The 12,997-nt window shown below is 41.5% G+C and overlaps 1 protein-coding gene across 3 annotated transcripts; it reads left to right on the top strand.

The window, feature by feature from the left end:
* Positions 1 to 10,794, top strand: LOC108116502. 3 transcript variants are annotated; one of them, XM_017228436.2, is made up of 8 exons: positions 1 to 315; positions 5,369 to 6,021; positions 6,094 to 6,338; positions 7,540 to 8,247; positions 8,381 to 8,616; positions 8,680 to 8,852; positions 9,576 to 9,699; positions 10,178 to 10,794. In XM_017228436.2, exons 2-8 carry the CDS (start codon positions 5,549 to 5,551, stop codon positions 10,307 to 10,309), a joined length of 2,091 nt encoding a protein of 696 aa, XP_017083925.1. In that variant the 5' UTR covers positions 1 to 315; positions 5,369 to 5,548; the 3' UTR covers positions 10,310 to 10,794. The 3 variants fall into 3 exon arrangements, with proteins under 3 accessions (XP_017083925.1, XP_017083924.1, XP_017083926.1); XM_017228435.2 differs by having other exon boundaries at positions 1 to 589; XM_017228437.2 differs by having other exon boundaries at positions 2 to 589; positions 7,594 to 8,247.
* Positions 10,795 to 12,997: the final 2,203 nt, after the last annotated feature.

Raw genomic sequence — 12,997 nt, 5'->3', positions numbered from 1 at the left:
TTTGGCCCTAACCAAAGCAGTTGGTTCGTGGCGCTTCTCCGGGAAACTTCTAAAATCGGAAAAATAGACTATAAAGTGGTTTAACTTCAAACTCCGAACTTTAAACACCGTACTTCGGCGTACTCCGCTTGTTGATGTTGTGGCAAAGCAATAAAAACTGTAATTAGTGTGCGCTTGTGGATTCGCAGAATTTAATTAGCAAGCAATGTGGTGAAAAGTGAAAAATAAATAAACAAACCCTTCAAAAGTGAATAAAAACTAAGCTTTCGAAATAAAAGAAAAAAAACAATATAAACGAAATGCAGTTTCCGAATGGTTAGTGTAACAAAGCGGCCACAAATGTAATCTAATTTGCGTTGGCAATGCAATTCTCATTTAAATCAGATTATAAGCTTTAATTCTTGTGTGATCTGGCATTAATCTCGCTATCAATATTTATTTAAAGTGAGCCACTAATAGTTTGAAACCTAAATTAATAGTACTTACATGAATTATGACTCAAAAATAATTAAAAAGTTTAAACTTTAAGTCTAAAGCTTGGATACCATATAAGCAGAGGAAGCAGTGATAATAATAACCTACCCTTTAGGTAAAGTCCTTAATAACCGTATTACATTTTAAACCATATTTAAAAAAACATATCTTATTAAATCAAAATATATACAAAAACCCATAAACTTAGCTAAACCGATTACCTGTCAGCCCGCCCACTTAATTACATTAAGTTTCAAATTATATTTCGTTGTTGGATGGTCTCCATGCCCGGCCAGCCCCAAATATTTCAAGCTGTCTAGTGGCCGTCTTTAGAGATTGATTCATGTGTTCAGCGTCCTTCTGCGGTGGGTCTGCCACACACGAGTACTAGTTGGTGCGGCATGCTGCTTAATTGCAGAGCAACCTCATCGCATCTGGCTTGCTTTGAGCCATTCCACAGTTTCCACAATTTCATATTGTTACAAAATTGCATTGTTAATGGCCGTTGGCAACCCTCGACTGCTAACTAGAGACTGGCAACTGGCAACTGACAGTCGCTTCTGTCCGTTTGTCTGCCAGCTTTTGCCAAATGGGTTAATGTGGCGAAGACCGAAAGGAGGTATACTAAAGGGGGGTTTAAGCCATTTACATACCATTGGTTAATGTGCAGTCCTTTTGTAATGGGGCAACTTTTAGCTCTGTCAGCGCAAAATATCTGCGGTTATCTCTGGGCCAGCGAATTTCTTTTTTTCCAGTTGCAATAAAAATAATCCCAGCATAGATAATGGATAAATGGGGTCGCAACCCACGCCAGTATAATGTAATGATTAGGACCTTCAATCGTCGAATGGCAGCATCTAACTTGCCCCGTTAAATCTATTTATTAACATTCTCATTTTGCGACCTTTTGGGAGTACATTGGATGCTGGAAGCCAGCTAAAGGGAACCCTTTGCTCCCCGCATCCGCTTCCGGTGGCAACAATAACAATAATGGCAAACAACAAGAACAGAGACGCTCTTATGCCATTAAGTGGCATTATAATTACAATTTGCACCGTGGGCCCAGAAACCATGGAGATTGGCAGCGGGGAGTTGGTAACGAGGAGCGGAAATGGAGGCCGACCTCGACTATAAAGTTCGCATTCGAAAGACTCATTAAGCTGGAAGGGAAAAGGCCACTTAAGTCAGGCGGGTTAACGTTTAACTGCTGACGCCAGTCCCGTATTGCCAGGAATCTTTTTTGCCAAAGAAGTCTAATCAGAGTAGGTCCAATTAGCAAATACGCTTAGCAAATAATCCGCACGGATTTTAATTAATTGGACCGACGTCGACGTCGACGTCTACTGTCGACTTATGTCGATAATCGGGACTCCACTGCAGGTATATTTTATCTTGTTTTTATGCGTTGAACAGAACAGAACCCAGTATACCATATGATACAGTGCCGTTGACTGTTGTTGCCTGTGATTCGGATTTTCAAATTAATTGTGCGCATAAATTTCCCGGGAAACCGGGGTGCCGGGTAGACATAGCCGGAGCTCCAAAGCCAAAGCCATATCCTTCCGCATCCGGAACCGGCAACCTTTTGGCTTTGTTTTTGGGGCCAGCGTTGGCAATAAATTCACTTTCGTCTCAAATGAGTTTGCATAATTCAAATACCGAAAATTGAAATATATCCCCGGCAAATATTTATTTAGTTCTAAAGTGGATTTACCCCAATTTGCTATGATTTAAGCGGGCGCTGGCATTAAGTCTGTTAGTTAATTGAGTTGGGATTAATGTGAAAAATCGGTGGAATATATATATATAGATATATACAAATACCTTATCTGCAGAGCAATGCTATGCAGAGGGGAAATCAATAAAACCGGAATTTAATATAGCCACAGAGAAGCTTAGGGCTGAGTGGAATTCTTTGTTAGGAATGGCGTGTTCGTGGGAAAAGTTCATCGACTGAAACGTTCCTGCAAGTGATTTACATATTAGGACCTGCTGGAATTAAGTATCTTTGAGATAGCGCGTGGCAGATAAAACTATTTTAGCACTATGCCCATACAATTTGTGCGGATCCAACTAATGGTTGGAAAGATTACGCATACGCCCGGTTGCCTATGCGGATGTGAATACGTCCCTGGGCCGAAAGCTCTATAAAATTAATTTTAAGACACTTGGTAGCTTAATCATTCGCACAGATAAAAGGCGACAGTTGTCCCCCAGGATAATTGCGTATGCGTGTGGAACGGCCTGGGACTTGAGTTGGTTTGATTCTTTCTAGGGTCGAGGGTTTTGTTGGTCCCCTCATACCAACATAGCCAGAATTCAAGGCATAATTTGGGTACAAAATATTTCTGTCCTTGTTCCCATTCTCCATCCCTCCCGCTGGCCAATTCCTGACCCAAAAGAAAAAAAAAAAGGAGAACCCCAAAACGAGGACTCACGCCACTTGTGGAAGTTTGGCCAAACGTGCTGAGCTTTTAAACTTGGCCAACCAACCGACCGTCGGGGGTGGCTATCAGTTTTACGAGTCCTCGGGGATCCACTCTTGTTAAACTCGCATCCCGCTGCTCACATTGTTGTCAGGAGGAGACCTCTCGAAACATGTCGGAGATTTGCGTGAGCAAACTGCCTTTTGATATTCAATCATCTCGAGCATCGCTCCCATAATGGCACCCAAACACACATACGCGCACACGTAGAGGAAATATAAGTTTATTGAGAACTTTATATTTCTTTAGATCAATTAAATTATTGATCTAAAGAAATATAAAGTTCTTAATGACATTGAATCATTGATAAGTAAATTTCAATTTTTTCTTTCACCAAAAAGGTAGATCAGATTCAAGTAATAATCCACTTTACTTGAAACCACGGAATACCTTTTCCAGAAATTAAAGCAGGAATATATATTTTTCCCAGTGCATCTACGCACACATGTTGACTTTCAGCCGGCCTTCAATTTGTTCATAATAATGTCCATCTATTTTGAAGTGTCACAGCGTGGGCGGAAACAAGTATTTTGATGTTTCCTTTTTTCTGCCTTCAAAGGGAAATCGAAATCGATGTATCTGAGTGTTCGGAATCGATATGGATTTCTCTTCCAGACCACAAAGAACTCCGTAAGGACTTCAACAAAATTCAAGTAATAAAAACCATAAAAGCAGGAAAACAATACTAATTTTCGGTGATGGGATGTCCGTGTATTTCCCCAAAGAACACAGACACAGAATCGCGGCATAAAATATGCATTTGTCCGGAGCCATTCGACTTTTCCGCCTGATTTATGGACGTGCCTTGCCGCTCACCTTGGCCAAGTCTATTTGGAATTCAAAAGCTTTTAACAGATTGTCGCTGGCAGTAACTTTGCCAATTTGCAAAAGTTCAACTGAGCAGCAACGAGAGAGCAAAACAAAAAAACACAAAAAAAAAAAAATAACCAAACAAAAAAAATGGATTAAGGACAATAAAGGCGGAGAAAAAACAATAACAATTACACTGATTGCCGCCCCTGGGGAATACGTTGAATGTTGAGTGACGACCTGCCCGGTCAGTCGAACGGAAGCGGAAATGGGAGCGGGAACAGGACAGCGGTACTGGGACAGAACTCGGTCTCTTCACGGCTGACTCGGTCGCACTTTTCTGGGCCAACCGATAGAAACAACTGGCCATAAAACAATTGAGGGCTCAATTTTGCACACCCCACCGCATCCGCATTCGCATTTGCATTCGGTTGCCATATTTGCTCGTTCTGTACATTTTCCATTTCGCACTGGGACCGTAGGACACCAAAAAAGGATTTGCCCCCGATACCGGAGCGCAACTTTGTTAGTTCCATAGCCGCCACTGGAAGTGCACATTTATCTACCGAAAATGTTTTGCCGCTGCTGCTGGCCTTATTGTTTTGGCCAACAACGATTCCTGCTGCTGTGCTTATGTGCGTAAAAATTCTATTTGATTGCACGTTTATGTTTGTGGATTTAACTTTGACTTTTCCTCCTCCTTTGTCCTGGCATTGCATCTTTTGCTGGTTACTCCGCTGGCCATTGTTTGCTCAACCAACTCACTGCAAAAATACTTAATCCAGATATTTATTTCCTGCACCAGGATATGAAAACGAAATGCAGCGACTTTGATGGCCCCAAACCATTCTGCATCCTCTAATCCTGTTCTGCAATGGCCTGGAGTAGTCTTGGTCCCTAAGCTGGTTGTTACCATGAGAACCTTTTATAGCCGCTATAAATTCTCGTAAATACTGTTACTTTCAGGTTGAATTTGCAGGTGGATCTGAATAGTTATTAAACTTAAAATAAATCTGAGATAAAAGGAATTAATTTGATAAAATCCATTTATCTTTAAAGTAAAATGAAGGTGCTTTTCGTGTAAAAATGTTAAAATGGTAAAAGGTGAGCTCTTAGCCTAACTTATTTCTAAAGCTCTTAAGTTAATCCGCCTTAAAGTTTCTTAGAAGCCAGGTCTTAACTATATTAAACAAAGTATTAAGCTTAAAATAAAATACATGAAATTGAATTTATTTTGCTTTGACACAAAATAAATAGAATTCACAGAAACAAGCTTCAGATGCAAACACATTTAATAGCTGCAAACTTTATATTTCAATATTTGCAATAAAATGAAATCATTTTTATATACAATCGACATTTAGCATAAGGGTCCTTGGGGCAAAAGAACATAAATTTACCTACAGTTACCGATATAAAATTTTATATAAATCATCCAAGAAAATGGCAAATGCAACCTGCAGCTATTATCATGCAAAAACCGGCTCCATTATTTGAATAGAATTGGAGACTCCTGTGCAGGTGTGCCTTTGTCCTTTTGTCCCTTGGCAATCCCGCCTCAATCAAGCTCTTCTTTTTTTGTTTGTACCTCTCCGCAGGCCAGCGATGAATGCAGGGTGCGCTGTGTAAGTGCCTCTGTTCTGGAGTGGGCGGATCCTAGTGGAATCAAAGCCGGAACGTGACTTTTGCCGAAAGTAAATTGAGCCACCGCAGCGATAAAAGCTGCCATGCCAACCGGCGAGTGTCGCTAGTACACTCGTAGAGAGATAAAAGATTCCATGGCAGGGCCAAATCCAGGTGCACCCGTGATGAGTACCGATGACATCTATTCGCGGGTGCACGCCACCGTCACCCTGCTGCCCCTGCTTCTGATCCTGCAGCTGCTAACATCCGTTGCAGCGACTCCTGTGCCTGTGAATCCCTGTGCCCACAAGGGCATGGCCGAGCTGATTCGCACCAGTCCGGTGATTGTCAAGGCCCTCGCCGCCCGGGTCTTTGCCGACGAGCTGGAAGCGCAGTCGTCAGCGCAGGACACGATTTTAATAACATTAACGCCGGAAACGATATACAAGGGCGCCTCCCTGTTAAAAGTGGCAAACGGTGGCGGCGATGCCGAGGACCCAATGTCCCTACGAACCGGTGGCCAAATGTCCTGGAGCTCGGGACACCGCAGCCGAGGCTCGAACACGGGATCCGCAGGCAACGGCGGTTCCTGGAGCGAGGCTGCTGAGTCAGCCTTTCAGTACGAGGGGTAAGTAATCCTGGAATCACCATCATCATTTTGTCCACTTTTCATTAACCAACTTCATCTCCACCACTGCAGGCAGCTAAATGCTACCCTCCAGCCACTGCGATGTTTCGATAATAACATGCTGAAAATGCTGCCGGCGGAATTAATTGCCTTTGGCAAACTTCTGCCCGCTGCGACAGCATCCTCTGGAGGCAATCCAGCCACCCGCCAGTTGCAACGCCCGCCATTGGGCAGCGCCAGTGATGTGCTGCAAATCAGCATCAACGGACTGCATCGCTGGACGCCGCAGTTCGAGAATCATATCTGGAAGCATTTGGGTAAGTGCCTACATCCGGTGTACTGGGTCTTTTGTGCACTTCGACAATAAGTAGATTTTTTGAGATTTTCCACTTGGTAATAAGAGAACTCCTACTGCAGAGTTTAATATAACTTAATATTAAGCATCATAAAATACTTCATATACTTTTTACTTTAAGAAGGTATTTTCTATGGCCTTTGGGATACATTTCTCTGAGTGCATCAATTCTGTCCCCACTCGATTGCCTCCCCTTTCATCCTCCAGGACTGTCCTGGCCGGGCTTCCGTTGCTTCCGTTAGTTAATCGCATTTCGCTTGTTAGTTGTTGCATTGTTGAGCAAATCGCTCCGGTCGGATGTTTGTCGAGTATTGGATGAACCCGGCGGGATAGAGTTTCCAAACTAGAGGCCACTGGTCAGACCATGGGCTCAGATGGGGCAATCAGTAGTAATTGCCACTAGAGGGCCAAAAATCTCCCCCAGCTCGAATATCGCAGCATAATTGCAAGCGACTGTGTGTTATTTAAAGCCGGCTTATATATCCCTTTCCATTGGCCATTTAAGTAATTCAGCTGTGAAATGCGGCGAACACTTGAAATTCCTTTAGTTATTTGGCTTATTCGTCAGTCTATTGTGACTTCATGAGCCCAGCTGGGAGATTAATCTTTGATGAAGATTGATAGCAATTGCCACCACAGTGTCTGAGATGCCTCTGCATTCAGGGGTTGAAAATATATACATAAAATAGAGCAAAATAAAATAAAATAAAAAATATATATATAATAAAAAGGGAACTTCTCGATGACGCAGCAGATGTAGCAGATGTGGGCCAGTGCCTTCTCTCAAGCCGGCAATCCGCACCACCGCCACTCGAGGGAAGCAACACTTGACTTTTGTGTCAAGCGGCTTTGCGCCCACCGAGGATCTGCCTTGAATTGCGGCAACTGAATGAAAGGCTTTCAGACCAAAGAACAAGGAGCCCTAAAATTTGGCACGATGATATCTTATTTTTATGGTTGATAGTAAAGTAGAAAAGGGATTACTAAATATGTATGCACGGCGGAAAAACAGAAGTGGTAAAAAATTCTATAAAAAGGGATAAAAGAACAAGGATGCTTATTATGTAAATTGACATTAAAATCTATCAATCAAATTAGTTATCTAAATAAAAAAAATAGGAGAATAATATATTGATAATATATTGAAATTGTTTACTTCCTAGCACTCACCTTTAATTTTCCCTTACTCTCTGCAAACAATTGGCAACCAATTACAGGTTGGGACGATTGGAGCGACTTCACATTGTGCAGCGTCACTTGTGGTCAGGGGGTTCAGCAACGCTTCAGGCGCTGTCTGTTAGACAATCCGCTGGTGGACATGAACATGAACATAAACCTGGAGGACGATGATGAAGAGGATGTGACTGATGGTACGGACGATGAAGCCGCAGTTGAGCTGACCATGTCCAAGGAGACGAACACTTTCAGCGACGGCAATAACGATCTGCTGGCCGATGATGAGGATGAGAACGACCTGCTCATAATGCGAGCAAGTGGCGACGAGTCATTGCATAAATTTGACCAAGCAACGACGATAATGCCACAGACCAGAGTCCGTGCCCATCACCATTCGAATTCCAGTCCCCCATCACCTGTCACCATGGGAGAAACAAGTGGAGGTAATGAACCACCAGCAGATGAAGGAGGAGGGACTGACGAAAGTGTCAGGTTTGTGCCGAGTGCACACAATGACCGGGATGGGAATCGAGTTGGAGTTGGAACAGGAACAGGCACTAGAGTTGGCACCAGGAAGGCACGTGCCAGCAATCAACACAAGAAAAGAAAGCCTGCCAAGAGCGTGGCACTGTCCACACTTCTATGCGAAGGCTACAACATCGAGCAACGCAACTGCAACAGTTTCGAGTGCAGCGGTTAGTTTATCAGTCAATTTACTCTTAACTCTTTAAAATCTTTAAAAATAAAATAAAAGTATTTAGTTAACAACTTTACAAGTATTAATTATAAAAATCTAATGTAAACTTTATTTTAAAATCTTTTTTACAGATGACATTAATGATCTATTAAAGTTCTACAAAAAGCTGCCGATGGGTGATGACTTACCCACAGATGCTTCGTATGCCTCTTCCTACCCAGATCCATACTCCAATGGGGATCTTACCACAGCTGGACTGGTGGGCACTTCCTTTAGTCCAACACCATCTACGCCCTACAATATGGGTTACATCCGGACCTGGAGGAACTTGCTCAACTTTACCTTGATGGTCACATTAAGGGCTAAGGTGGGTATGCGATTTAGGGGGTTCTTTATTTAAAGCAGAATAAAAATATGATGAATATTTTAGAACGATACCAAAAGCACGGCGACCATATTCTCCATACGCAACGCCACCCATAATCTTTATTTGGAGGCCTGTAAGGATGGACTCCGCTTGTATCTAGAGCGGGACAATACGACGGAAATGTTGCCGGTGAAATTCAATTTATACGATTATCGCTGGCATCAAGTTGCCATCAGGTGAGAGTGTGTGTGTTATGGTATGATTGAAGGATGTGTATGATGGCTGGCAGTGGGTCATAGGTGGGTGGTAGGTTCCTTCATGTCGTGATGATTGCCAATCACTGCGTGGGCGAGTGGCACTCACTTCGATCTGATGGCCATCGACGTTGACACTTTCGTTTATTTGCATTTTCAATTTATTAGCATAAATGTTTGTGCCATGAAACGCACACTGGCAAACACTTGACACACATGCAAATAGTAGGCAAAGACAGTTGCGGTCGCATAAATAGCACACAGATTTTATGTTAATATTTGAGAAGATTTTTTGGGCTATAATTGTAGGATTCTCTTTTATTTCATCTTCAATAAAGCTTTATTTTGAAATGTAGCTTAAATCAACTTGAGAATGCTATGGGTATGACTATTATCTTGACCGCATCTGTATACAGACAGTCTGCACATGAATATGGAAGGGCCTTTTTTTTTTGGTTCTTGTTTTTTGGTTTTTGCTTTTTGCTGGCTACAACGACACACACCCAAATTGACACTCGGTTCAAGTGGGCACCATTTGTCATCGACCGTCGGCACATTTTTCACTGTCACTGTGTGGGTGCGCTAACAGTCACATACAAAGTAACAATGCACCAATATGTATCCACATATAGTTTAATTATTTGCGAATAGCTCACTTTACCATTATTGTTTTGCTGTTATTTCCATCCATTTTCCACCGTACAGCATACAGAATGGCGATTTCATATCGATTTACGTCGATTGCGCGTGGACAAACAGCTTCGTTGTCTCCAAGCGACTCTTTACGTTGCCCGTGGATGCGGATGTGGAAATTGGACGCGGCTTTAATGTGAGTATAGACACTATATTATATTTCCTAGGAGATATATTTTTTTTAGCTTTTTATTACTCCTTACTTGGGTAAAAGGACTGTAAAAAATGCATTTTTGTAGTTTTAACAAAACTTTTAAACTAAATTGTGCCTAACAGTTTTTGATATCTAAAGAGAATTATAGCATTTATATGTTTATTTACGACTTCATATTCAAAAACAATCAACTTTCGTTATTTTCTTATTCAAAATAAATATTTATTTTTTATATTTACTGTTCGAGAGAAAACGTTTAGCTGTATTCATTGAGTCTTAAATGCATTGTATATAAAACCATAAATGTAAACAAATTGAGGCTCATGTCGTTTTTATTGCAAGGACTGCATCATGCAGATAGCGCATACGCCCCGTTGGCCGTTCACAATGCAAATTAAACAATTATTGTTGGACAATTATGTACTTTATGCCCATTAACTTTCGCTTTTTCTCGTCGCAGGGGGAACTGCAGCAACTACTCGTCCTTCCGGAAAACCAAGAACGGCTTCAATGCAGCAATAAACGCACCTCCATCAACGAGGTGAAACGCTACATCATCGACACATTCATCGAGGACTACAACGGCAACTAAGGGAAAAGGCCAATCGACCGAAAGCCACTAAATATGCATGCAAATATCCGTATATATAATATATATAGCGGCATATAATTCCACACGAAATCCGATTACAAATTCGGCAAAATCAAAACTGCATAGATTTATGATTATTCATTTCATTTGCATATACATAAGGCCAAAAAAAAAATTGTATGTGCCACTATTACATACTAATATAACGCATACGCCATGTGATTTATGCGCTAGCAAAAAGCGCACTCCACCACACAGCCCATAACCAGTCAGTAAAATTCGATTACGGACACATTATGGATGTCATCATTCCCATAGAAAATAACCCCGGGAATGTGCTCGGTATTTGTAATAATTAAGCTAATTTGACGGAATACAATAATTGTAAACGCAGAAATTAATACAATTTGCATAGCGGAAGGCAAATGCAAAAACAAAGAAAATAAGGAGAACAGAATGATCAAATATAACGCAACTATGTATATGGTAAAAAAAATTATAATGTTTTCTTTTACAAAGGTTGGTTAAGCATAAGTATATTTTTTACTGCCCACACACATGGGTTTTTGGGCTTGAGTAAGCAAAATTTGAATATGTAAATGAGGTGGAATATTGTTTGTTCAGCAGGGTTCCAGATAGTTGACCAACCAGACAGTCTCGTCTGTCAGTTCTGAGGTTTTTTGTTCATTTGAGTGCGCTCCACTAATTTGACAAAGGATCAACTTGTACATTACGCTGTGCCCGTCAAGTGTTCCTAGCCAAACTCGAGGATAATCTCCGAACAGATCCCCTAGCACCAGAGAGGATTTTCACATACAGACATACTGGACTGAAAATGCAGAGACACTTGAATAAAGTTCAACCCAAAAAAAGATGCAAAACAGCAGCCCCACCTAAATTCATAATTTCCTTTCGGCGGGAAAAAGCCCGACGGCCGACATCCGTTTATGCGGTTTGCTTCTGTCTTCGGATCGTAAATAACCAGCTCCACTCTTCATTCACAGCTTCATTCTCTGTTATATTTCACAGGGTATTTTTGGCTATATCGTATTTATAATTATTTATTAACATACAACTCAAAACATATATTTTTTACTATAATTTTACATGTAAACTTTATTTATCTTTAATTTTGCGCAAAAAGTTATGCTACCCTTTTTTTAATATGGCTTAAATAAAATGGTGTCTTATGGTCGGGACACTTGACTATATCTTTCATATTCTCTCTTCTTCCCGACGTCATTGGCAATTTCAGGCATTGGGTAAAAATGTTGCCGCGCTTGGCAAGTCGAATGCAGGCGACAGGCGGTGGAGACATTGATGAATTTCCTGTCGCATCCTTGGCGCTCCGGCTGTCTGCCAGGTTGGTCTTATGCTCGAGGACCCGGGCACCGGCTGGCGGCGTCAAATAAACCTCCGACTCCGCCAAACAGCAAAGCCAAGCCGTCGCCTATTGTGACTTAATAACTTCTACTCACGTCATCAAGGTGCATTGAACCGTGAAGTGCGGAAGAAATGGTGATGGGCCACAGGATAACCCCTGCAAAAAAAAAAAATGGGTGGATACTGCGTTGCATATGAGTGCAGTTGTATCTGAATTAACTGCGCAAAGATACACACTCGTTGGCATCTAGCTTTTAATATTGCAACTATAAAAACCATATAACCATATATATGTGACACATATTTTCGAGCTGCAAGCAATTAGTTTCAGTTGGATGGGAAAGCAAGCTGGCCAGGTAAATAGAGCACGAACTTTGCCAGCTCAGTCATTAAGAATTTAATAGTTGTTATCTTTAAATCCAGCCAAGTCTTAAATTCTTAAATGTACTCGTATACCTTGACGCACGCGAACATAAATCTCTGCCTCAGAACATTTTCGCGCAACATGTTGCACTTGATGTGTGCAGCGCAGTGTCCCAGAAAATGCAAACGTAAATCTTTTGGACCTTTGCTGTTTGCCTTGCCCACAATGCGAAAGTGTTAAGCCGAATATGTGATACTTTGGACCACGACTAAGTCGGCGAATTCAATCACAATCTTAACCACCCTTCGTAAGGGTATTAAAGTCACATGGCAAACGCAAGTAATTCGTTTGAAAAGTCGTATAAAGGCGAACGAATACGCCAAAGGCATGCGTGTACAAGTGTAATTTTATTTATTTATGGCTGCTATGGGAGGAGCAACTTCTTCTACGATTCCGCGTCGCATCTTAAATTTCTTTTAACTTTTACCGTGTTTTGAGGGTGTTTCATTGAAAATGAAAATATACAAAAGAATAAAACTAATGTCAATGCTATTTTTAATGCATTAATTATAATAAATCCCTTAATACAATAATTCGCCTTTACTTTTTGTTGGTTATTCTCGTATTATACTAACGTCAGGTTTATTTCCTAAAGATGTCTCTGGTTAATACAGCATAGCTTTAAAAGTTAGCAACGGGACAGGAATAAAATGGTTGGACTTAACAATGCGATTTGGACAATGCATTTCAGACGTGGCATGTAAAGCCGTTCAAATTCACCCCTTCGCAACTGGGAGCCTTACAATGGGCGTTCATGGAACATCGCCCACTGTCAATCTGAATCCAGAAACGGGGTCTGACCCAAAGGCCATGGTCAGGGGTCCTGGCGAGGATGTGCTCATGGTCTGGCCACAGGATCCGTATAAATGCCTTTATTTGTG

The sequence above is a fragment of the Drosophila eugracilis genome, unplaced genomic scaffold (genome assembly GCF_018153835.1).
Source record: "Drosophila eugracilis isolate 14026-0451.02 unplaced genomic scaffold, ASM1815383v1 contig_367, whole genome shotgun sequence".
Taxonomy (NCBI): domain Eukaryota; kingdom Metazoa; phylum Arthropoda; class Insecta; order Diptera; family Drosophilidae; genus Drosophila; species Drosophila eugracilis.
This window is presented reverse-complemented; position numbering and strand designations above follow the sequence as displayed.